The following is a 27,679-nucleotide window of genomic DNA, read 5'->3' on the forward strand; positions in this document are numbered from 1 at the left end:
GAACTTAAAGAGTGTCAAGGTCTGAAAATGCCATCTGGTGACATGAGCCTGTCGTCAACATCCATGTGAGTTGATTTGGCGCTTCATGTGATGACTATAAGGCTAAAAAGTACTGCGAAAACAGTATGTAGGAGTCATGTACTACAACCAGACAGCACTTGGTGTTTTTTCCTTGAAAATGTGCCGCCTCATAAAGGGACTAATTGCAACACGACAGTCATTTACAGCGCAATGAATGTTGTCAACAGGAAAAATGTGGTTTTGAGCAGTAATTGAACTATGTGTGACAGGCATATTAAAATAACTATAAATTGTGGGTAAACTAGGTTTGAGAGAATAAAGACAAGAATTAGAAATTGTGTTTTTGTTGAGGTGCATTGTACATTTTGGGGTTTACAGACTACATTTAAAAAAATTGAGAATTTAATTTCAAGCCTGAATAATGTCATTGTTGTCTCCAATGAAGCAAGATTTGACACCAAGGCTAGTTAGTGGTGCATGGTAGTCAACTAATTGAATGAATATCACTAACACGTGAAAGATGAACTGCTTTTTAATATTTTATCTCCAACTTTGCCAAGGCCAAGATGTGGTTTTGAGTAACCCAGAAAGCACAACTTGCTAGTCATGCCTTGAATTAGGCCAACACAGATTCCCCTGAGGCCATGGTCCCTGTTGCCCTGGTTTTGGCCTTGATGCCTACATGTATTTGATAGCCATCCCATGGACTTTGAGGTTTTCCAATGGAAGTGCTCTTTGTAAAATACAAATTGCCTTGCCCTCTGGACACTATTGGCACTGGACACTAGTATTGGTAATTACTCAAAATAATTGATAGCTTAAAAACTTACTAGGTAATGATAGTATGAATTATTGTGAGAAACGACTCCCTCTGAAGGAGCACAGTTTTTGAGAAAGAGGTAGTTTCTCACTCAAATAGTAATAACAACTTCAGGCCTGAAGCCTTTTTAGGCATCTGTTAGCACACAAAATGTGTGCAATAAGGGTGTTTTTTTTCTTTCATCATTCTCTTGCAACTTTGATTTCCAATTGAGTCCCAACTTTCCCAGGTTTGTTATTTTCTGCATACTTTGGGATGCACTAAGTGAGAATACTGGTCTTTGACAAAGGTGTCCAGTGCCTTTAAAGTTGAAAAACTTAAAGCCTGCAAGATTCTTTCTGAAATCTTAATTTTGACTGTTATAAATGTCAAATTTTTAATCAGAGTTAGGCCTTCGCACTCCTTCGCAGTACAATTTTATACGTGAAGGTAAATGCACACTAAGTGGTGTTGATCTTAATGATTCCTGCGAGCATTTTCATGACTTCATGCGCTCAAACATTTTAATAAACCATACATGCAGGGCTGCCTACATGAGTGGAGAGGTTCGTGATCAAACTCATGTGACTGTGTTGTTATTAAAGGAACACGTTGCCTTGGATCGGTCGAGTTGGTCTTTGAAAAGGTATAGGTAGAAAGATGTTTTAAAAGTAGAATACAATGATACACGCAGAATTGCCTCAAAATTGCGTGGTTTTCGTTTTACTTTGCGAACTAACATGATCGGCCATTTATAGGAGTAAAAAATGTGACTCCCATAAATGGACGACTGTGTTTGTCGACGAGGTTAAAGGAAAACCATGCAATTTCGAGTGATACTTGTTTGGATCATTGTATTCTACTTTTAAAACGTCTTTCTAACATATGCATTTTATAACAAACGGTTACGAACGCTTTTTATAGACCAACTCGTCCGATCCAAGGCAATGTGTTCCTTTAAAAGCCACCATCATTCAGCACTCTCCAATAAAGTTACTGTAGATCATTTGTGGTTGAACTCTTCCATCTCCCCTGGATAACTTCAGGTGTTAAAGAAAACATTATTGCTCTGCTGCAGGTTTGTGTAATTTGTCTCCAGACAGCCCAGCAGCCAAAGTTCCAGACAGGAACTGTTCAGCCATAAGTAATGGGATACATGATAGTTCAGTTCATCAGTATGAACATGGCATGTCCTTTTCATAACACATATCTCCTGCCTCGGAAAGCAAGAGGAAAAATCTGTACACAGCATGTGTACAACAAACTTGAGGGGCCTTGTACACATGTATATTTAACAACATTTTACAGTTTCCAGTCATCCTTCTAATGCACGGAGGAGAAAGGTCAGACTTCTTAAATGAGTAAGAACTCTTTATTGTTGGTCCTATGTATACTTTCTGCGGACAAACAAATTGCTTTTTCAGAGTTTAGAAATCCCTGTGAAGAAAATAGATATATTACGTAGCAGAGTCATAACAGCAGGACAAGTTCTCACAAGAACAATCTTCACAGCCCATTTAGTTATATCGTGTGGTGATGCAGCAACCAGTTATATAAAATACCATGCAATGCCTCAAAACCTTCAAACAGAAATTGCTGTTAATTTCTTCAGATAATTGTTTGGCCTTTACAGCAAGGCTGCTTTGCAGTAAGTGTTTCTCGCTGAACATATTAGTTCATATCATATCAGTGAGTTGTATAATGCCTGAATTAACATGTAAGTGCTCGACAGGGCCACTCTGAAATTCAACCTGTAATGGTAATGGAAATTGCAAGAAAAATAGATAAAAGAACATACACCCTTTTTCGCATATAATTGGGTGCTTTCAGATGCCTGAGATTAAAATTTTCAGGTGAAGGTTACCTCTTTTTCCACAACTAATTTCAAAAGGTGTGTGTCTAACATTTGCAGCTCTCAAGTGCTCAAGTTTGTATGGTCAATAATTTGTTGGAGTTATCACGAATTGTTAACATCAAAACCTACTCAGTAACGAGCAATGGAGAGTTGTTTTAATAAGTATAAAACATTGTGAGAAACGGCTCCCTCTGAAGTAATGTAGTGTTTGAGAAAGAGGTAATTTCTCAATCAAATAATAAAAGACTTTAACAGCTGAAGCCTTTTATTAGGCATCTGAAAGTACACAGGTTTGTGCATGAAGGGTGTTTTTTTTCTCTTTCATTCACCGACTGTTTTCTTGCAACTGTGATGAACAATTGAGTCAAAATTTTCCCAGGTTTGTTATTTTATGCATAGGACATCAAGTGAGAATACAGGTCTTTGACAACTATCAAAGGTGTCCAGTGCCTTTAATATTGAACAACAAACTGTTTTGTTATACAGTTTACGAACCCTATAACAAAAGAAGAAACTTGTGTTGTCCTCTTGTGGGTTGTGTTCAGTGTTTCTTGTTACATGTTACAATAAAGGTTTTCCTCTTTTGAAAAGTACATTCCGGTGGTTTTGCGGTTGACTGGTTGTGTTCTCTTCTTTTAATGCATGACATCTCTGGTTTGCACTCGTGTGGAATGGCAAGGGGAGCCATCCAGAAAAAAACATTCATAAAGGAACAACATTTAGGGGGATTAAAAGATAGTAAGTTCCAGCTGTTTTCGTGTGTGATAACTTTGCAAATTATATACAGATTTCATGCAATCCAACGTGGAGCTATTTCTGAACCTAAATTTGTATGGTGTTTGTAAAATAGAGGGGTAAGAAATGTCAGAGTTTATCTCAATTCAGACTTTTTTAAGTCTGCCTGGTAAATCGAAAAATGCTGTGTTTTTGTTTTTCTTCAATTTAAACAAGTCTTGGTCTCTGATCTACTTCTTTAGTACTGGGGACACTGTTCCCAAAAGCTCATTGGAATCTATATATTCCAGGGGTAAACAAAAAGGAGGAAATGTACTCATTTCATCGTACCTTCCATGGTCTGGATCCCACCGTTACAAACTTTTCCGTCAACAGTGACTCTTACCCCTGAAGCTTGTTTATGAAAAAAGATTCTTGTGACAATACTTTGTCTCTCCAGAATGTGTAGGGACTCATAGTGCTGTTTTGTTTGTTTGTTTGTTTGTTTGTTTGTTTTTTGTGTGGGGGAGGGGGCGGCTGAGGAAAACAGAGTAAATCTAGCTGTATAATATGAAATGCTTTTAGTGGTTGTGGAGTGATGCGCTCACCCCCAAATTCACAACTATTTCTGAATTAGTGAAGTATAAATTTGTTCTCCTATACGTATGCTCTCTCAAAGTTGATAATATTTTTAAAACCAATTGATGACTTTCATCGAGGAGAAACCTATTCAAAGCAGTACAAACAAGTGATAGACTGAAACTTGTAGTGTCACGTCTTTTTGAAATTAGTACATCGATGGCATCACTGTAGCATGTTTCTAAGTAACCTGATTGACGGCAAGTACGCAAACAAATCAGTCCGCAATTAAATCTACATTCAAAAGTACCGGTAGATGAATCACAAGTAAAACTGTTTACATTGTCCATATTATGACTCACATGTTTCAAGCTATGAAACAGTGCGTAATTATTGAGTTTACCATCTGGCAGATATGATAACTAGCAGAAAACCAGATGTTTTCATCCAGTCACTGCCGTGATTCACAAAGCCAAGCTTGCAGACCGACAAACTGCGTTCACAAAGTCATTAATCTTGTTGGTAAAAAAATCCCATAAGGACTATCCTCTTTTAATAATTGAATTATAAAAGTCCGATCTCTCGTTTGATATGGACCAAGTTATTGGTCCTCTGCATAGTGTGCAACCGAGCACGAAGAGAATTACTGGGTTATGATCTTAATTTCTTTCAAAGGGCGTGCATGTAATTGGATAGCCTCGCAGCTTACACTGTCCCACAGCTTCTATAATTTGTTTTTAATAAGAAAAGTTGTTGTTTTTGAAACCCAAACTTGTAAAAATTTGCTCATCAGGCCTGGAATTTCATCTTTGAGAGGGCAGGGTAATTTTCATTTTACAAAAGCACTTCCACTGAAAAGTCTTTAACTTAAGTCTACAGGACGGTTTTTTTAATGGACACCAATGTCAATACCCATAACATCTGTGTTAAAGGGAAGGTACACGTTTGGTTATTGTCAAAGACCAGTCTTCTTACTTGGTGTATCCCATCATAACCATAAAATAACAAGCCTGTGAAAACTTGAGCTCAGTTGGTCATCAAAGTTACGAGAAAATTATGAAAGAAAAAACACCCTTGTTGGACGAATGTGTGTACTTTCAGATGAATAAAAGACTTCTAGCTAGAAGTCTTTTATTATTTTAGTGAGAAATTACCTCTTTCTCAAAAAACTATGTTACTTCAGAGGTAGTCGTTTCCCACAATGTTTTAAACTATCAACAGCTCTCCATTGCTCCTTACCGAGTCGGTTTTTAAGGTAATATTTGTTTTGAGTTATTACCAACCGTGTACCTTCCCTTTAACCTTTGTGTTGTTCCAGCTGGTCTTTCACCAAACTCATAATAGAACAAGCCGCTCTGATTCTTAGGTATTCTGGGTTTTGTGAAATAATTAACGCCAATTCTTTTGACTTTTTGGGTTTAAACAATTTCACCACAGTGTACATGTAGGCTTACACTACTGCGTGGCAGCTGGCCAAGATCATCAATTTCATTTCCGTTAACTACAAGATAAAAGTTTGTTTTTAACCGGGAAGAGCCATTGGAAACTACTGCAGCCTATTTCACTAAATGTCTTGAGTTAGGACGAGTAACTCATCCTAACTTAGGCTGGGTTCAAGGTGTCCTAACGTCTACGGATACGGAACTTAACTCGTCCTAAGTCCTTAGATTACTAATACTCCTAAGTTAGGAATAGTTTGGTGAAATCGGTAGCAGATCTAAAATATCTAGTTTATTTGAGACATTACTTTGTTCTTTCAATGTGGAAAGCTATTAAATTTAAACGAATTAATAATGGGTTGGGTATGGTTCAAAACAATTTTACTTGAAACAATCTCACCTAAATAAAACAAAAACATTCGGAAATAGGCCTAAACTAATCAATTTTTTATTTAACATTGATTATTCCCAATGACCCTACAGATGTAATAAGACATGCCCATGTCACAAAATGATAGACTTGAAATGTAACTTGAGCCCAAAAGTTGCTGAATCATTGACACTAGAGGTGCATGACCTCCGTTATTGTAGTGGGTGTAATATGGAATGTCTAATTGGTAGATTGTGGTTTCATCAGGACCTTCCATGCCTCATCCATCCTGCATAAAACCCATTAAGGTATTTCTAAATTGAGATCTGCTTGTCTTCTAGTTACATCCTCTGTGTGGCTTTTATGTATTGCTTAACGACTGCCACTGTCTGAAGCCTATCCTCATGTATTGAATTCAGATCTTACAATTACATTGTAAAAAATAAATAACAAAAAGGACAACTTCCTTTTTATGGATGGAAATTTGCATCGGGGATAAAGAATATTAATTTTGGTTTACCCATAATATACAATGATGTGTGGTTAGCACTGTAAGCTCAGTACCTTCCTGAGCTATGTGGACAAAACAATCACATACAGTACATTATCTCGAGTGGGATACAAATCCACAAACTTTATATGGGAAATGATTGCCCACAAATCTTCTGGGCCTGAACTTCAGAGCTGTTGTTAATGTTAGCAGAAAAAAAATGGCGAGCAAATTTTGTTGCTCAAATAGAAAGGGGGTACCACTCACAGCTTTATGGTAAATGTATGGTATTCTGTCTGGTTACCTATTTTTGCTAAGCAAGATTTATTTGTGCTTAGCCATTTTTGTGCTTACAGGCAGAATGAAATTGAGCCCTGGTCTCAAGTGGGGGGGGGGAAGTAAAAAGGAAAAGACAATTTGATTTTATTGTCAGTAGCTGGAAAAGTACTAAGTTGTTTCAGTTTGTCAAACATTAGGGTACAGCAGTTATTGACATAGCTGTTTCTAGAATTCCATGGGTTATTACCTTCCAATATTGACATTCCAAATTTTCAACATGGTGTGATCTGCTCTTGAGTGCTACTTGATTATTGATTTACAATGAAGATGTAAAGATGTAAACCTGTACATGTAGGGAACAACACAACCGATTCTTCAAAAGGTTAACACAGATGTGGGCTTGTGGTTATATTTTACAAATTTTGTTTACCCCACAAATATAACAAGACCCATTTTTCAGAGATTTTCCAGTGCTGCTGCTTAGGTTTACATCTTCTGGGTGGCTTTTAAATAGTCTCAAAATTTTTGGAAGACTTCAGGATTTAGAATGGTGAATGCCTTAGGAGTGAATCACTTCTTGAAAGAAAGAGGAAGTTTCTCTTTGGTAAAGGGCTAGTTTATGCCTTATATTCAAGTGGCACCAAGGCAATGCCAAGGCGCTTGGAACAGGTACACTACCTTCTTGGAAGTATCAGACTTGTTACATTGAAGGAAATGTCATGAATATTTTCCGGTAAACTTTCAAGATCCAAACCAACCATTAATTCCTACTTGTAATACTTTCTGCTCATTCAGTTTTCTACAAAAGTCTTCCAAGTGTGCTCTAAAAGAAAATGCTTGAATGGAAACCTTGGATAGTTGTTGCCGTACAACTATCTAGAGGCCTATGACTTAATACTATAGTAATTTCAATGAAGAGACGTATCATCAAAATAGATATTTGGTTTAGAGAAGGAAATTTACAATTACATTCACCAGGTCAAGAAAAACATGTTGAAATATGTGCAATTATTCATGAATCATAACTTCCAATCTGTAATTTGATGCCTTCTTCATCAACCTAATGACCCCACATCTTGCCATCTGAGACCCACCCCCATAAACAAATCCACCCCCGCAAAGCCAAAATGGTATTTCCCAACAGGCAGAACGCAGTCCATACCCCTTGTGTATAGTGCGCATACGTCTGTGTGTACGTGTACATTCCAATACTTCACTCCCTATTCATTGCAAGTGCATCCGGTACTGTGTGACTCATGCATTTACACACAGAGGGGGCAATGGAAGCATACCTTTCTCTATGCTGGAGAAGTAATTGAGGATTACACTCGGCAGTACCTATAAACGCTGATGTCCGATATACATGTGCTGTCACTCTGACAGTAGTAGTCCAGTACGTGGTATTGGTGCAGTACGTGGTAATATTGGTACAGTCCGTATAGTACTGCTTGCATCCAACATCAGACGCCCCATGCATGCTGTGTGTAACGTCACGCCTTGGTGTCCTATTTCTGAAGATCTTGATCCTCTCTCTTCAAAAGACTGTTTCATTTTGTGTGTGTGATGAAGTTTAGTGCTTCGCTGGAGACTCTTTCTCGTTGATAATTGCAAGATCTGAGTCATTGTTTTCATGCTGAGGGATTAGCGTGACGGTAGGAGGTTTGGATGACTCTATAGAAACCGAACTGGAACGATTTCGTGATAGGAACACTATTTGTACTGCCTATTTTGGTCTTTTACCTTCAAACTTTTAAGGTCAAGAGGGTACTTCAGTGCTCTCACAGTCTCAACCAAGGACTCGGAAATCTTGTTGGAGGATAAAGTATTAACTCGTTCAGAAACATCTTCAGTTCAGAGTTATTTTGCTTCGCCTGCATCACCAATCCACTGCAACTGTTTTTCTTCTGCAGTTGACAAATCTCGAAGGAGTACATGAATGTTGTGTCTGAGTTACATTGACACATCAGAAGCACCTGACTACACCATGCAGTAATTAGCACATCTATCTCGCCACATCTTGTTTGCACATCCTGCCTTATAATACCATATCATACTTTGGTGTTTACTTGCTGTTATTAACTTGTTACATAACTCCATGACTTAAAATTATAAGCCTACAGGATCTGCTGTTGTCAGGATAGACGTCATAATAGCACAGGAAATGAAAATGGATTTCTGCCAGGAACACCGTGTTTGAGTTTACAATAATAAACATTGGATGAGAAGTTTTCCAAGCCGTGAGAGTTACTGAAAGTTCATTGATATTGGAAGCTGACAAGGGAGAAATACATGTATATCAAAATGGTAAGTACTTTTTTAGTGGTTAAAATTCGGGGAAAGTTTAGGGACACTTGCATTGCACAGCACAAGGGTACACCACGGTGAGGTCTATTTTTTTTACCCCGTGGGTACAAGGATCATTGGAGGAAGTCTGTGTGGGAACATTCATTCTTGACACTTGAGTTTCCATTAATATAGGTTGTGGTTGTAAGGACTGACTGTGCAGGATGTACAAAACATGGTTGATTTCATTTTTTATTTCACTGTACATGAATTGCAAGCTTATTCCATAATTTGATCATCGTGTAGGAATGAAAGATTACCCCGGGGGGTAACTGGCTCTCTCAAGCAGTTATTTCCTGGGAAATGGGTTATTTCTGAGGAGTTTGCAATTGTAACATGTGCAAGTGCGAGAAGGTCAAACAAATTTTCCCAGGAGTTTGGTGGGAAACTTATAGAGAGTGAGGGCCTGTAACTAGGAGGTAAAAAGTATACTGGTAGTTCGGATTACATGTTGTTATTACAGTGAACATCTGGAAACTGATCGATGTCTTGAGGTTTCGTTTTCACTTGAGTGTTCTCCCTTAACAGTGGACCACGCTGACGAAATGCTAGTTTTAAAACGCTTAAAGGCCAGACAGAGTTCTCTTAAAGACACTGGACACCTTTGGTAATTGTCGAAGACCAGTCTTCTCACTTGCTGTATCTCAACATATATAATGCATAAAATAAAACCTGTGAAAATTTTAATTTCATTGGTCATCGGAGTTGCGAGATAACTATGAAAGAAAAAACACCCTTGTCACACGAAGTTGTGTGCTTTCAGATGCTTGATTTCGGGACCTCAAATTCTAAACTTGAGGTCTCGAAATCAAATTCGTTGAAAATTACTTCTTTCTCGAAAACTAAGTCACTTCAGAGGAAGCCGTTTCTCACAATGTTTTTTACTATCAACATTTCCCCATTACTCGTTACCAAGTGAGGTTTTACTTTAGCCTATGGTTCATTGCTGGAGTCCCATCGCTACATGTGTAGAACACTTCATATTTGTTTGTCCCAACCCCATGCTATTGATATTGTTGAAAGATATCCTTAAATTTTGGACTAAGTGAACAAGCTGGCAGACTACTAGAATATAAGCTACTCAGTTGGCTAGTCACTGTCCCTGAAAAAGATAAGGGAAAACCCTGGTACATGTAAAATAGCCCTGTGTTCTTTCATGTACCATGGAGTTTCTGTACATACTCCAAAACATTATGTACACCTAAAGCAGTAACGTAAACTAGGATGCCCTTATTAAAGTATAGAGTTTTGTTAGTATCATTATGGATTTACATGTTCATCGTCTGGTGAGGGACATCTTTAATCACTGTAATATTTTGTAATTCTAAGACCCTGGGGTGTCGGTATCTTGCATACTGAGAAAATATATTTCTCCAGCTGTCTAAATATTTGTACTCCCATGTCTGACAAACATTATACAGATACCTTTGGGAGGCTCAAGTTTGAAACATAAGGGATACAGTGCTGGAACTTTAATCTCTAATTCATAGATCACAGGTCTTGTTTTCAGTGGGTCAAAAATATTCTAGTGGCTCATGATCACCTTGCCTTGTTTTTTATTCACCCCTGAATCATTGGCGGCGATCAATTTGGACAAGCTGATATTGAAACCTCTTTTTTTCCCGGATCCCGGTGTCCCAGGGAAATATGTCCGCCGGAGTTTCTGTCCCCCAGATGGGAAATTAACATGGGGTGGTGGAGGAAGATTCAAAAGAGGGCGCTATTAGAAGAAGTGTGTGCCCATCTCGCCATATGAGGGGACAAAATCTCGGGAGGGGGGGGGGAATCTCCTGCAACACCAGCTTACAACTAGAGAAGCTAGGTATGGCATGAACGCTGTTATTTATTATCTGTCCCGCCCCCTCCCCCTTCCCCCTCCAACACAACTTGTCTAAGGTTGTGTCTGGGACGCTAGTAGGACAGGGGAAGAAATAACGGAAGTCAGGAAGGGGAAGGTTTTAGCTCGTGAGTTAAGTAAAGCAGAGAGTGAAGGAAGGTATTTAAGTGGTTACAAATCCAAGCTCAATGTTGTGGAGAAGTTGATCCCGAATGGAGAACCATTTTTTCTTGGTGAGCTTTCATCTTGATGTGCATGGTATTCTTCGTATTTTAAAGGCAGTGGACACTATTGGTAATTACTCAAAATAATTATTAGCATGAAACCTTTTTACTTGGTAATGAGTAATGGGGAGAGGTTGATGGTATAAAACATTGTGAGAAACGGCTCCCTCTGAAGTAATTTAGTTTTCGAAAAAGAAGTGATTTTCCACGAATTTGATTTTCGAGACCTTAGATTTAGAATTTGAGGTTTCGAAATCAAGCATCTGAAAGCACACAACTTCGTGTGACAAATGTGTTTTTTTCTTTCATTATTACCTTGCAACTTTGACGACTGATCGAGCTTAAATTTTCACAGGTTTGTTATTTTATGCATGTTGAGATACACCAACTGTCAAGGCTAGTCTTTGACAATAACCAATAATAGTGTCCAGTGTCTTTAATAGGATTCACATTTTGTTTTTGATTAGAAAAATTTGCAAAACTTAATATGAAGTAGCCTGAAAAGTCTATATAGGTTTCAGCTCTTTTGCTCTTTAATTACCTTTTTTTATGTTTTTTTTTTCAAGAGGCAAATTTCATTCCTGTTTATAACATGGATACATGTACGTGATGCTGTTTTACAAGCAAGCCAGATAATGCAGTGACAGAAAATATAATCTTTTCTTCCAAACAATTATGGCGTGTTACTACAAAAAAAACTCAACGCTTTTAAGTAGAGAACAGTTCAAATACTTGATGGCATTTTTGCAATCTGTTCATATAGATAACATCATTATTCCCAGTAAAGTAATCAAGTGCAGGCGGCAACTTCTGTCATCCAGTATCAGTTTAGATGACCTAATCAGAGATCTATCTATCTCAATTCACAGTAAAGAGGAAGCTTGTGTTTGAAGTACGTTATTAAACAGGTCATCTTTTTTTGGGAACATTTTTTCAGTGTTTACTTACATTTTGTACATTGTGCTTCTCACAACTTTCGCCAACCAATTGAGTTCAAATTTTCACAGGTTTGTTATATTTGTGCATCTTGTTGAGATACACCAAGTGAGAAGACTGGTCTTTGACAATTACCAATAGTGTCCAGTGTTTTTAAATGCCCCATATTGCACAGTAGGGGCTTTTCAAACCAAAGATTCACACCACGTAATAAATCTGCGAACCTCTCACCAATTTAAAAAGCTTCTACGGGTATGTTCAGAAAGCGTACTAAAGGCTAAACTTCCAACAGAATGCCCTATAGCACAGTTGTGAAAAAATCCTGAGTGGAGAGAACCTTGATCTGAGCAAATTAATTAATTGAATTCCTTACTTTTGCCCTTCAAGATGAAGCCTCTCTTCAAAAATATTGTTAAATCTCTAACCTTACCAGGAACCTTACATACGTTTTACGAGGGATGATGACCTATCACGGCCCCTCCCCCCACTGCGTCATCAGTATTCATTAAAAAACTCATGGTTCAGACAATTTGGAGTTCTGCTTTCAGATTACTGTTTTATGATGTACTCCAACCATCTGGCTAATCGGAGCAGTGTTATTGATTTCCATTACACATAGCCTCGTCACAGGCGTGCCCGTTGGCTGCGTACATACCTAGATACATGTTCATGTTCACAAGATGGAAATCATCAAATGCTGCGCACATCTGCCGCAATTTGCTTCGGAGACTATAATTTGATAGAGACGACATTTTAAAATTCAGAATCTCTGACAGAAATGTATCAGTTATGTTGTGACAAACCTGTCCGTACAATAATTGTCAACTCGTTGATAGTACCTGTATCAGCAGGTTAACAATTGTGTCGGGATAGTGTTTGTAAATTTAAAATGGCAATCTACTAATCAAATCTGGCCTAAAAAAATGCCTGATAAATTAGTTTACTTGGATATTCAGGTGAACATTGTCTTTTTTTTAAAATCACTTGAGCCCAGTAATAGTATTAAAATTCCAATATGATATGCAGGGTCCTCTCTGGGCTTTTTCAAAACTTTGGTGCATTCTCGATGCAAGGTTGGGATTTTTGGACCGAAGCAAGCTGAATTGAAACAAGGTGTTCAGATTGTTTTCTACTAGGTGTTTATCTTGGTTTTAAAAAACACACATCTGCAGTCTGATGGAGCACTCTATGGTTTTCTCTCGATTATTTTGACAAAGCTTTGCACTTTGCTTGTGCTTGGGGAGAACCTTTTGAAGACATGAACAAGCGCACATTGTGATGCCCATTCCAACATCAGTCACTTCTTGGTAATTAGGAAAATGGCATTAAAAGTGATAATAAGCATTACATACATATGTAGGACGTTGATCATTGATGACGCAAATAAATAGGCTGGGTCGATTCAGAGAATGTTATAGTGAATTCACAAACAGAATTTTTGCTTCAATGAGTATTGTTGCTGAATGTAGGCTACAGTGTGTAGGCAACAGTGTGTAGGCTATGCTGTGAGGTCATGTCATCTTATTAAAGGCATTGAACACTATTGGTACCGTTATTACTCAAAATAAAAACTTACTTGGTAACATGCAATGGCAAGCTGTTGATAGTTATGTAACATTGTGAGAAACGACTCTCTCTAGTAACATAGTATGCAACAAGGGTATTTTTTCTTTCATTATTCTCTTGCAAATTCGATGACCAACTAACCCTGGCAATTTTTCACAGATTTGTTATTTTCATGAATATGTTGGGATACACCAAGTGAGAGTACTGGGCTTTGACAATTACCAAACATTTCTAGTGCCTTTAAAACTTGTTTCTCAGAACGCTGCTCTCGCTTCAAAGCAATGGGTACCGATCATGGATACATGATGGGATTTCTCATGCTCAGCAAGCAAATTCAATGGCGGTCTATGCTCCCCCAATGCCCCTGAGTTCACCTATTCTTCCACTTGTTTACAACTCCATCTGTAAAACCATGCACCACTTGAGATGGATTTGTCCATGGTGTTTACCATCCTTTTCTCTAAGGTATTACATACCTTTAGATCATGCACAATAGTAATAGTGGGCCAAGGCTATCAACTTCTCAGGCATGCCAGTCTGAGAGCTGAGAGCAGGGACTTTATGAATGGGGGCATATTTCTCATCTGACTGCATAATATAAGTGCAAGCAGTGTTCCATAATGGCTGGTATGGAATGTGATTTGCTGGTGGTGGTGGTGGCTGTGGTATTGTTGAATCGATAATCATGCTCTGACTGAGGTCCTGCTGTGCTGTGTTGAAGGATTTTTGTGTGTTGGTGTAAGACATCAGCCAGACATGGAATGGAAATTTCCAGACCAAAGGGGTCTCTTTAGACTTTACCATGCATGATATTGAAGCAGAGGGTGTGAGTCCCTCCTTCAATGTTCCCATACTTTAAGTACATTATATTCCTCTTTCATTCAAGTACAGAAGTACCCCCCAAATAAATCCTCTAAAGAATTCCAGAGACCCCGAAGAAAACAATGAAGGTGTTCGAATGTAATATGAGGAAATGTTCAAAATATAAAAATAGCCATGTACTTTCTGGAGTAGGTACATGTTGGCTACTTGTACCATATACATCAAACAATAATACCTCAAACTTTTATAGAGTTCATATAGTTGAGCCTCACACTCGCAGACTCCGAACCTTTTAAAAGGTGTATGAACAGCTTTGTAAAACTTTTTATCAAAAACTTTAGCGACTCTAATGTGGTAAACATTTCCAAAAGTTATTTTCATGATGAAATAATCTTTTTACTTCAGTTTTCCTTTGAATACAAACTGATAAACTTTTATGGTCTACTAAAAATGTGATTCAAAAGATTTCCGCTGTTTTCTAATGTGTTGAAATGTTGTCATAAACAGGGCGGTCTCTTTTTTCGGTCGGGGTGTTATTTCCTGTGGATAGTGCTTAGTATTGATAGCAATATTAATGATGCGTGACCCACCTGTTATTGGCACTATTAAGATACAGGTCTGTACAGGTCTGTATGGTCAACGTGTCAATTATCTCGCTCTTGCTGACTGGCGCCACTGTCCACGTTTTTTGTTATAAATCTACCTTTTCAGTGTAGTAGGAAACCGATGGTACTTTATCTTCTTGTAGTTTGGAGGAGTCGATTAATTCTTCCTCCAGTTTTCAACAAGAATAGCACAAGAATAAACTATAAATAATAGAAAACTTGCGGGTACAACCAGGTAAGAACAGCACACTTGTTTACTTGTACAAATTTGAACAGAAGTTGGTGTGTAGGCCTAGGTTTTTTGTGGAAACAGTAACAACAAAACAGTTAATGGTTTGTGAGGGACTTTTTGATTGTTTACAATTTAATTAAGCCTATTTGAATTGTGGCAACTGAAATAAGCAAATTTTGATGTTTTTTGGTGTGGTCTTACTTGAGTTTAAAGGCTATTTATTTTAAAACTTTGAGACAGGATTTCAGGCAGAAATATTTATCTGGAGGATGTAAGATGAGTTCAGCCATAGCTTGGGGTTCCAGTGTAAAACTGCCAGTTCTTGGTTATGGTTTTAAACACAGTTTCTGGTTTTGAAGGATTTTGTGTAATTTCAATCACTTTCCACCACCCAAATGAACTCCCCAGGGTAGCCTCAAACACAACAGTAAAACCCCTGTTATGTCTTCACCTCTGGGTCATTCAGTATTCTACCTTCATTGTCAGTGATCAAAGGGGGCACTTGTCTGGGTTAGTTGGGTGGATGGACCATGCGCCCACAGGACTCCACATAAAACACCCATAACCCTTTTCACACTCTACCTTTGATCTGTGTCATTGGCGACCATTGTAAAAAGTCTTCTAGCTACATGGAGTAAAACTGACCCGGAGCAGAGAACCCAGTTTCATACTAACACTGAGACTAGTGCCAGGTTAAAGGCAGTGGACACTATTGGTAATTACTCAAAATAATTAATAGCATAAAACCTTAATTGGGGACGAGTAATGGGGAGAGGTTGATGGTATTAAACATTGTGAGAAATGGCTCCCCCTGACGTGCCATAGTTTTCTAGAAAGAAGTAATTTTCCACGAATTTGATTTCGAGACCTCACGTTTAGAACTTGAGGTCTCGAACTCAACCATCTAAACGCACACAACTTTGTGAGACAAGGGTGTTTTTTTCCTTTCATTATTATCTCGCAAGTTCGATGACCGATTGAGCTCAAATTTTCACAGGTTTGTTATTTTATGCATATGTTGAGATACACCAACTGTGACTTTGACAATTACCAATAGTGTCCACTGTCTTTAACCCCTGGTCCTGAGCAGGGTTAAAAAGCACGGATAAAGCCAGTTTTGGTTAAAACCTACATGTAGGATCTTTAGATTTCTCCATGAAAAGTGTTGTGTGAATGCTAACTAAATCTTGAAAATCTCTGATGTTAAAGTGTTGTGTGGAAGGGCTCATAATAGTACTCTGGTCTAGTTATCAAATCAAGGACAACAGCTAAGTTATAATCCTTTCTCATCAATTTATGAGTGACACAAAGATAAATTGATATTGATTTCATAATCTGAACTGATTTGAATAATCTCATAAAAGCAGCCATTGTCACATAGGAATTTGTTTGACAGCTGAGTGGCAACGAATGGCACTGCACAGTGCTTGTACATGTCAAAGTAACGCTTTGGTAGAAAAAAAAGTTTTTTATTTCTTCAAACTGTCCCACTTATAAGTTATATACCCAGCTAAGCTGCGCCAAGATTGAAATTCAATGAATACTTTCCATTTCAGGATTGCCTGAAACTGGTTGTTCGTATAAATTGCCTCATGTGACATGACCCTAAGAGTATACAGATTGTCTGAGTGAGACATTTAGGTTTGACTGAGTAGATGTACATGTATTGACTGTTGATATGGTAACTGATTTACCCAAAGGCTATGCACAGATCCTCCAGACTGAAGAGCAGTGTTGGCAAACTCCTTGGGCCTGATGACTTCTTTAAGAAGGCACTTGGTCATATTGGTTGAGTTTGTAAGTAGTACAATAAAATTAGTCCCAGGGCATACAAACTGTTAACCATTGCAATTATGATGACTTTGTAAAGGAACAAAACTGCACAAGAAGTTTATGTTTAAGGTATAGGCCTAAGGCCTATTGCATAAAATATCACATGTAGCTGTGTTGTTTTAGTACGTTAATTTAAGTGGCTTCTTGCTGGCGACTGCCAAAATATAGATATTGACAAAATTGGGATACCCAACCGAGCCCAATATTGGGCTCGGTATATCTAGCTCAGTTGATAGAGTGTCGCATTTTAATCCTAAGATGCAAAGGCAAGTCCTGCTCTATCTGGTGAATTTATTCCCCAAATAAAATTGATTTCATTAGGGTTAAAAACCATTTTGTGTGGGTAAGACATCAGCCAAACATCGGATGGGAATTTCCAGATCGAAATTGGTAATAAATTATAAATAAAAAGTGTTTTGGATACAAGAATATCTTTGTAAGCAGTTCGCACATGTGGGAAAGCATTTCTAAACCATTCCTAAACCACAATCCAGATACCCAAGGTCATAAGTTTATAATAATTGCAATTTGCACTTTGATCTGTGGGTCATGATTGTACTCTAACTAAACACACTCACAGTTGATAGATCAACACACAGCCTCTCCAACACTTGACCAGGGTTATGATTAGGTCTGTCCATTATTGGAGTTGACAGCTTGGTTCCCGGTGGGTGGTACCCTTGTCATTCACAGCTCTATGGTGTATCTCCACAGGGTATGGTGTAGACCGAATAGGGCCCATGGGATTCCAGACAGGACATATTACTATTCAGATTTTTTGTCCATAGACCTACACCTTTGAAAAGCCTTACCCACAGAATGCAATGTCTTGGTCTGGTTCCATGGTCTACGCTTGGTCCAATTTAATTGCACTTAAGTGTATGTTTGGATGCACATATATAGTTTTCCTCATTGTCCAAACATAAAACTGAGTGAGGATTTTTTTGGGTGAAATTTATTATAAACAGTGTTTGATAGGGGTCAATTGTTCCAAAAATTGGACTGTAAGACCATATGTCAACAAGATATCCTTTGAATCAAAAATATAAAATTCCAAAACCGAAGTCTGTTTTAAAATGTAATATCTCACCCTGCCCCATTTGAACCTCTATTTTTGTCTTGCAACACCAGAAGTATGAAGGCTTTATTTTCACATTTGAATGTACACTTTGTATCAAACTGCAAACAAATACTATACACACACAATTCTCAATGTCTTTCCTTCCTCAACTCAAAATTGGCTGGTGGTACATTCTAGTAAGTACACATTGTGTTCATTTCAATGTGTTCGGCCTTAGAGAGTTTACCTACTTGCTCATTATTTTGAGTGACTAGCCAGCGAGACTTGTAAAACTAGTCATTTCACTTTGATCTGCCAGCATTTTCACAGAAGAAGAGCTTTCTAACGCTGAGCTGCCCAGCCCATGACTGCTTCTCGAGTATAGCATTAAGGCATTGGACCTATGTAAGCACGCCTGATGTAAGGGAGATTACTGATTCCATTATTGCTGTATGGTTTCACCTTAGAGAGAGAATGGTTCCACCACCAACCAGACTTTTCCCTCTCATTAAGACTGGAAGGACACCATGAAATCCAGGGTCTTCACTTCTGCTGACTTAAACCCATTCAGTAACCAGTCCCTGATGATCAATTACAAAAACAACAGAATCTCTTCAAGTGGATAACTCCTTCTACAATAAACATGACCACCACTGGTGGCAGTATTTAACAGTTATCAATTGTAAGGTCCCAAGATGGCTCGGACCTCACAAGAGAAGAGTGGGGTCTACCACAGGGAAATAATTACCCTGATAAAGCTATCAACTAGTCAAGGATACCATGATACAATGTAATTGATAAGGAAAGGGCATCTGGGGAAGGTTTCACAGCTGAAGATAATGTTTAGTTCTCCTGGCTGGTTCTTGTGTGCTTGTTTTTTATATTTATGTTTTGCCTCTTGCAGAAAAATTTGCTACAGTGTATAGCACCATAGAGCTAGGATAGCACAGACCTTTCTTTTGTAACATTGGTGTAGTTTTGGTTGGCCAAAGTCTGGACAGCCTACACACAAAAAGAAAACTGACCCTACCAAACCCAGAGAAAACAATCAAAGAAAATTAAGTCCATTGATTCACAAAAGTGAGGGAATTTGAGGAGTTGGAGTTCTTGAGAAAAGCCTGCTTGAGAATTGAGACTGAAAAATTATTCAAGAAATGCTTAGTCACTGTAGAGAACTGGATGGGAAAAGCTTGAAAATGAAGAGAATTCTATGGTATGGGCACACACATGGGAAATGTTTGTACAATTAATTGGACAAGCTAGAGTTACGAAGTGTGGCTCTCAAGCAATATTTAAACAGGGCCCAATTTCAATTTGTGCTTACTGTGCGAGTTTCCATTTCGTTGCTGCTAACTGTAAGCATACAACCGTAAGTACTCAAAAAGGCATGCTAGCCTTCCAGTGCTACTGTATGAAAATGAATGATGTAACAATGTAAAACCACGGTGAGCATGCAAGCTGACCACCTAAATTTCTTGCAAACCTGTGAAATACCCTTCAAAAAGAACTTTTTCTTCTAAAGTTAGCCAAAACAATTGGATTATCGTTTTAAAAGCAGCAGCGCTATGAAGTTTACCCCTGTTGCACTTTTGGGGAATCATGTATTCAAAAAAGAAGAAGGAAAACATTTTGTGGCGCTCCTGTCAGTGGCGCCAGGGAATAGGTCAGAACGAAGTGAAGCTTTACAAAAAATATGAAGAGCCTTGAATTATTGTCAGTGAATGAAGAAGTGAAATGCCCATGATCCTTGTACAAAGGTAATCATCCAGGATTAGCTTGGTAGCCTAAACTGTTGTGTCTGAACAGTGGGTCTTGCACTAGTTAATCAATATTTTATACAAAATCTAACCCTCAGGAATGTGCCTGTTTTTGTTTACACCGCAGTGATTGGTTTTGTACTGTAAACTGCCAATTCCTATCTGTCTTGAGTAGGAGACTACGTTGTAATGCTTTTTGAATCAATTCTTTCCCTTTTTGAAATCATCCTCCAGGGAAACTGTGCATAATGGCTTTTTGTCTATAATGTAGTCTCATCTCATGACAGAAGTTGGCAGTGTTACTTACAAATACACATGAATACCATGGAGTAAAAGACGTAAGGGAGGGTTTAAATGTGTATGCCTTGATTGGGTTTGGTGTACATAATAATAAAACAGCATTATTTGCTACATGTAAGCGACTTTCCTGTAAACCACTCAAAGGCGCCGGTCCAGTACAAGTTAGCTAAAGCAGTGATAAATTGTAAGCGAAGCAAGCAGGAACAAGTGTGTTTTGTAAGTTTCTGCTGGAAGAGAGTGATGTTGTGCACTCGTCTAAGGTCTTCAGGAAGTGAATTCCAGAGTCTTGGTACTAGGTTGGAAACAGGACTGTAACTGCCAAGCTAGTTCAAGGAACATTAATTGCTTAATAACTCTAAGGCCTGGTCTAGCTGTAATTGCACCATACCCATGCATAGAGCAAGGACAGAGATGCATGTACATGCATGTCTGGACATGGAGGAAAAACTTCCTCCATGGTCTGGAGTAGTTTTAAAGTGAAATACATTTAACTGTATTGTATTATGATAAGTTGCTAAGGCACAGGCCTGGGAGGTCTAAGTGAAGATGCTTAATACTCCCAGAGCAAGGACAATAAATAGTCTTGCCTGCTCATTAGTGTAAACACTTCATGATACTACAACAATAGACATCTAAGATCTACCTTAAGTTGGTTAACCTTACAGACATTTTAATGAGGTGCTACTGCTAATTATAGCAGCTTTTGTTGTGGATGTGTCTGGCCTTCAACTGAAATGTCAATACAGTAATCAATACTTTGGTGCGAGTGTGTGCTCTGTTGGGCAAATCATGGCTGCTATATTGGGAGCCACCAGCCCCAGTTACGTGTAGTTGTGTCTACAGCTACAGGCATGTCACAATAGAGTTACAAAAGGTGTTTGACAACCTTGTGCCAAATCTTTATTTAAAAAAAGGTTAGCATTCCTTAGTGGAAGCTGAAAAAAAAATTTGCCTGAAAGAAATTTCTAAGCACAGCGAAGCATTGCATTCAATTTCTGTGTATGTTGCTGTTGCAGTGTTGGTGTCTGGATAAAAAGTTTTGTGCTAAGCGAGTCAAGGACAGAGTACAGCATTCTTCGGAAGACGAACTGATCAAAAGGTGGAGTTTCAACCACTGGTTCTTTTTTGATCCAATCTCTCTTTTGAGTCACGTGGTGTTACCGCAAACCTCACCCATAGAGCATACAGTGAACTCAGGATCGTCACCACCATAAAAATCACATCTTTATAAGTTGACAATTTGCATTGCTGTCAATTAATGTGTTTTGTTCAGCTCGTGCAGACGGCCATGAATTTAGCGAACAGCATAGGCCTATGTGATGCATACCTCTCTCTCACCTATATAACTAATAAGGGAGTCTGTGAAAAGAGAATATCAAAGTAACAGAATGTGGAGTAAAGGCCACCAGGTTATCTTCTCCCCTTAACCCTTGTATTTTGAATGTTCTCAAAATAGACAACCCTTGTGAAGGAAAATACCTGGATATTGTTGTAAATGTAAAGCAAATCCAAGGCTGTCTAACTTGAAGACTAAAAGACATCACTTCCAAAAGCCATTGATTCACAATACATGTACCATCCCTTGGTAAGATTCAATGTTTAGATTTGAATTCCCTGCAGTTACATTTGACGCAATTGATTGTGAATGAAAATAGGAAGTTTATCTGCCATGGTTTGTTTTTCTTGTTGATTTGGAGCGAAGGCTCTTCTATAAATAACATATCCACAGAACCTGTCAAAGCTAATTTGAGATGACCTTTTGTTGTGTTTTCCTCCCCCACCATTTTTATGTTTATCGACAATGGTGGAATAATTTTGTAACTCTTGGATGTCAACAGTCGGAAGAATTGATTTCTGTTATGACTTTCCGGAAAAGAAAATCAGCATGATTGATTGAGTTATAACTTAATTGATGTGTTTGTCCAAATTCAGGACTACATATGCCATTGTGGACGATTTCTTTGAATTGTCAGTATGTGGGTTTTTTGTCTTGCATTGAGTTTGTGACAACCACAGGTGGTCCCAATGTGTACACAGTATTTGTATGGGGTGATGGTGTTTGCAAGGTACTACCAAGTCAAGGTTTTCTGATGGGTTTCACCAGTCAATGGATTTTGTTTGGTACATTATGTGCTTCTGGGCAGGTTTGGACTCCCGCAGATACATTCAATGTTTTGCTTGCAAGGTTTTGCCAAGAGGTCAAAGTTGATTGGTACAAAAATTAAGACCCCGATTATTTTAAATATTTTATATGTTAATATTGATGAGCCTTAAAGCCATTGGACCCTTTCGGTTCAGAAAAAAAAAATAAAGTTCACAGATTTACAAATAACTTACAGGGTTTACAGAAGGCAATGGTGAGAGACTTCTCTTGAAATATTATTCCATGAAATGCTTTACTTTTTGAGAAAACAGCAAAACAATGTAAATTCTCGTTAACGAGAATTACGGATTTATTTGAAACACATGTCATGACACGGCGAAACGTGTGGAAACAAGGGTGGGTTTCTCGTTGTTTTCTCCCGACTCCGATGACCGATTGAGCCTAAATTTTCACAGGTTTGTTATTTGGTATAGAAGTTGTGGTACACAAAGTGTGGGCCTTGGACAACACTGTTTACCGAAAAGGTCCAATGGCTTTAAAGGAACACGTTGCCTTGGATCGGACGAGTTGGTCTATAAAAAGCGTCTGTATCCCTTTTTTATAAAATGCATATGGTTGGAAAGATGTTTTGAGTCTTGAGTAGTTTAATCCCTAAACAGCTCACGTAGGAAGCTAAACTGGGATGGTGCGTTGGTGGCGCCATTGGTCGACGGTGCAAGGTGCGTAGAGAATAAATAACAAAAAGGAAACAAAAAGGTTGTGCACTATTTACATTGTGCAAGACTGGATTCCTCCATGGTTTACAGCATCCTTAAAAGTAGAATACAATGATCCACACAAGTTTGCCTCGAAATTGCATGGTTTTTCTTTTACTTTGCGAACTAACACGGTCGGCCATTTATGGGAGTCAAACATTTGACTCCCATGAATGGCCGACCGTGTTAGTGGACGAGGTAAAAGGAAAACCGTGCAATTTCGAGGCATGTTTGTGTGGATTATTGTATTCTACTTTTCAGCATCTTTCTACCCATATGCATTTTAAAAAACCGGTTACAAACGCTTTTCAAAGACCAACTCGACCGATCCAAGGCAATGTGTTCCTTTAAAGCAAGGCTTCAGATTATTTATTTATAGAGATGTTTTGTGCGATATTGAAAAACAAACCTGTTATTAGCAAAATTGGTTTGTATAGCGATGACTGCTCTATGTTTCGACACCCCTATGTTAGTTTTCTAACTACTAACAACCCTACATGTACGTTCAATAACCCCCATCATGATTTACACGTTAGGGTTAGGGTTAGGTTAGGGCTAGGGTTAAGACAATTTGTTAGGGGTGTTGGAACACAAAGGTGTGTAACCTTGCTCTCATATCAATTGGATAGGCACTGTTACATTAGTTGTACCACAGCTGTTCATATAGAAACATAAAGGAAACATTCACTTTAAATACAATGTCTATAATCCAGCTTATGTAGGCCAATAGTCACAGGGGTGACTTTTTCTTATAATGTGCAGCCATGAGAAATTGCGCTCTCAGGAAAATCCACCTTTCTCTTACCAAATGGAAACGCCATACCTCAAAATAGTCACTTTAAAGTCTTCTCCTTATAAAAGACTTTAAAGGAACACGTTGCCTTGGATCGGTCGAGTTGGTCTTTGAAAAGCGTTTGTAACCGTTTTTTATAAAATGCATATGGGTAGAAAGATGTTGTAAAAGTAGAATACAATGATCCACACAAACATGCCTCGAAATTGCGTGGTTTTCCTTTTACCTTGTTTACTAACACGTCGGCCATTTATGGGGGTCAAAATTTTGACTCCCATAAATGGCCGACCATGTTAGTTCGCACAGTAGAAGGAAAACCACGCAATTTCGAGGCAAACTTGTGTGGATCATTGTATTCTACTTTTAAAACATCTTTCCAACCATATGCATTTTATAAAAAACGGTTACAAACGCTTTTGTTTTGACCAACTCGTCCGATCCAAGGCAACGTGTTCCTTTAAGCTGTCACGTTACGTGTTTACAAAAGAGGCACAGAGAACTGGGCATGGTTTGTACTCGGCTAGCCCATTGAAAGAAGACATTAAATCTTATGATTTTATGGAGATTGCTGATCACAAAATGGAGGTTGTTTTATGAACTTTAACTTTTAAGTTCTGTAACTCTTTGTTTTTTGGGAAATACTGACACAAAAAGTATTAAAGGCCTAAACAATACTTTTTTTGCTGGTCTTACTAGCATACATTTATAGGCCTAATTTAAATTTTCCCATCACTAATTTGCCTGCCAGGAAGTTCCCTGGAATGCACAAGGTCAGACTTTTTGTGTAAACAAAACACTATGCGCAATCTGGAGAAACTTGCAAGAACATTTGTTCAAACTCTTCAACATTATTACAAGTGGCGGCTGAATTGGTTTTCCTTTGCAAACAGTCACAACCTGCCGTGGGTTATCTCCTGCAATCCTTCCCCTCTCAACTTCAGTCTCTGGATGGTGTTTCCCTTCGGGGGCCAGACCCATAAACCTAAAAACAACCATGACCCTTGACAAAAGCTGGGAAGAAGCCAAAAAGGGCTCAGCAAATTTTTTCCCAGGAGTTTGAAAGAATTCCGAGGCTTGGATTATGGAGTGAACGCTTGAAGTTCTCGGACAAAGCAGGCTTTGGGCAAAAGAGCAGCATTTTGTATAATTGTAAACAGGATTGCTTGAGAGAAAGTATTGTTGTATAGTTGATGTGTGGCCAGTTGTTAGATTGTAATCTTATTATGGCATTGTACTTGTTGCACTGTTCAAGTGCAATAGAGGACCATTTAGAGGGGCTTGAAATTGAATGGCAACTGGATGATGGATTACCCTCTTTTCTCGGACTGACTCTGATGGAATTTCTTTCTGTTTAAAACCCTTTTGGATTGTTCTCTTGCAATAGTTTAAATAGTATTGGTACATCAGAGTAGTAAAGATCGGCCTCGAATTTCAGCTTTGGAAGGGCAAGGCCATTTTCATTTTGAAAAGGGCACTTTCATTGCAAAAACTTATGGACATCTAAGGTATAAGTTATCCCTTGTCCTTGACAATAATTCAGGCTTTTTTCCCCCAAGGAACAAATGGCATGCATGTTTTGTGGACGGACACTTCTATGAGGAAAATGTTGTAACTTGTAAATTTGAACGCATAAGGGGCACCATAGCAAAAGCACAGTGCACCACTAGTATGCAAAAGCACACCACAGCAATCGCTGTGAGTACCGTGGCGTGGCATAATTTGTTGATGCCTGCTTTCTTAGGCCTACAACTTCACTCTGAACAATGAGAAAGAGAGAATAAAGTCACGTGGAGCTTAGTCAATTCATGACTGACATATTGCATCTGGGAAAATAAATAAATAAAACTCAGTAACATGCAGACAGGTGTAATTGGGTTTACAAACGGCAACCTCCCTGCCCCCAAAAGCACCCCAACCAAGCACCCCTTTCAAGTTTCAGTTTCAGTAGGGGACGTCAAACATTAAAGGGTCACGTTGCCTTGGATCGGACGAGTTGGTTTTTGAAAAGCGTTCTGTAACCGTTTGTTATAAAATCGATATGGTTAGAAAGATGTTTAAAAAGTAGAATACAATTATCCACCCACATTTGCCTCGAAATTGCATGGTTTTCCTAACACAGTCGGCTATTTATGGGGGTCAAAAACTTGACTCCCATAAATGGCCGACCGAGTTTGTCGACGAGGTAAAAGGAAAACCACGCATTTTCGAGTGATACTTGTGTGGATCATTTTATTCTATTTTTAAAATATCTTTCTAATGATATGCATTTTATAACAAATGAATACAAATGCTTTTCAAAGACCAACTCGACCGATCCAAGGCAATGTGTTCCTTTAAAACTCCGGTTTGTCATGTGGCTGTTCAGCATGAAAACATTCCGCAAGCATGACATAAGAACATGGAGCGGGTGACCCATATTCTCCTCAAGTCAACCATTCACTTTGCGAACGAACCTCTAAAGCACAAAGCAGGTTCTCTCTAAAGGCATCAGTACTTCAGGATAATTTCTTCATGTTCAGCTTTAGTTGCCGAAACTGAATGGGGAACGTTTGACAATGGAGTTATAGTTCTACCTATGTTTGACATATTGTATTTTAGGGCCTATGTGTCGGAAGGTGTTTTTGTTTGATGACTTTTAAATTCAATCAAATTTTCTAGAAAAGTCCCCCCCCCCCCCTCCCAAAACTCAAGAAAGCAAATAAACCCCACATAGGGACAAAACAAACAAACTGTAACATTGTGATGAGTAACAATTGTTTTGAATGTTGATTTAGAGAACTCTACCTATTCCCGGTAATTCTGATTCATCTCTAACCGAAAGGTTCTCACTGGACTGTAACGCCGTAGTTTTGATTTTCATTTGTCACAATGGGACAAAACCAACATGATACTCATCTATTGATATAGGCCTAGATACACAATAATATTTAGGCGAACAGTGTACATTATTTACAACTGTACTTTTGTGGTTTCCCTGGGGTGACTTTTACTTCTACTTCCAACACACATTGCTTAAAGGCAAAGAAGATCTTTGGTTTTGGATTTGTTTGATTGTTTTAATCCTTTAAAGGGAAGGTACATGTTTGGTAATTGTCAAAGACCAGTCTTCTCACTTGGTATCGCATCATATGCATAAAATAACAAACCTGTGAAAATTTGGGCTCAATCAGTCATCGAAGTTGGGAGAAAATGATGAAAGAAAGAACACCCTTGTTGGACGAGTTTGTGTGCTCTCAGATAGGAATAAAAGTTTAGTGAGAAATTACCTCTTTCTCAAAAACTACATTACTTCAGAGGGAGTTGTTTCCCACAATGTTTTATACTATCAACAGCTCTCCAAAGCTCGTTACCAAGTCAGTTTTTTAAGGTAATGTTTGTTTTGAGTAATTACCAAACGTGTACCTTCCCTTTAAAGAAATTAATAAATGTACGATTAACTGAACCTGTGAAAATTTCACTTAAATGCGACAGGTGGAAGCCTTTTTGAGGTATTGCTGAATATCTGGATTCAAGGAAGAATAATCCGAAATTGGAAAACATGATCTGAGAAACATTTCATGCAAAAATGTTTCTCAGATTGAAATGTTTTAACAAATCTTCTCCAAAATCACATTCCTTTCAAGGGAAACATTTCTCAAAATGTACATGTATTCTGAACAGATGCAGCGCTTCTTTACTGTGGAAGTTTTTAAGGCCATTAATGCTTGGGGTAATTATCAAAGGTATAGGCCTACCCTCTCTTTAAAGCAGTTTGGTTCAGGATCAACTCAAGGACCAACCCAGTGTCATGGTCACAGGTTGCATTAACTTGTCATTTTCACCTTGCAGGATTTCCCAAGATACTCATTTGTGGTCAGGAAAGGGGAGGGGAGTATGTGCCAAATTGCACGGAAGTCAGTAAATGTTACTAATGGCACACTTGTTTGCTCAGCCAAAATTGGGCCCTATATGAAACCTGTTTTGACC

At 38.4% G+C, this 27,679-nt stretch overlaps 1 protein-coding gene across 2 annotated transcripts in view; it reads left to right on the forward strand.

Annotated features, from left to right (window-relative positions):
* Positions 1-27,679, forward strand: part of LOC139934413 (breast cancer anti-estrogen resistance protein 1-like) — a 62,506-nt gene that overhangs the window by 12,339 nt on the left and 22,488 nt on the right. The window contains exon 1 of one of the 2 annotated variants that reach the window (XM_071928641.1): positions 7,758-8,850. The exons of the other annotated variant lie outside the window; for it this stretch is intronic. Coding sequence (XP_071784742.1) covers positions 8,836-8,850 — 15 coding nt within the window. The 5' untranslated portion in view covers positions 7,758-8,835. Of the gene's footprint in view, positions 1-7,757; positions 8,851-27,679 lie in introns of those variants that run through there. 2 annotated transcript variants of the gene reach the window in all.

This window comes from Asterias amurensis, chromosome 3, assembly GCF_032118995.1.
Source record: "Asterias amurensis chromosome 3, ASM3211899v1".
In the NCBI taxonomy this organism is placed as follows: Eukaryota; Metazoa; Echinodermata; class Asteroidea; order Forcipulatida; family Asteriidae; genus Asterias; species Asterias amurensis.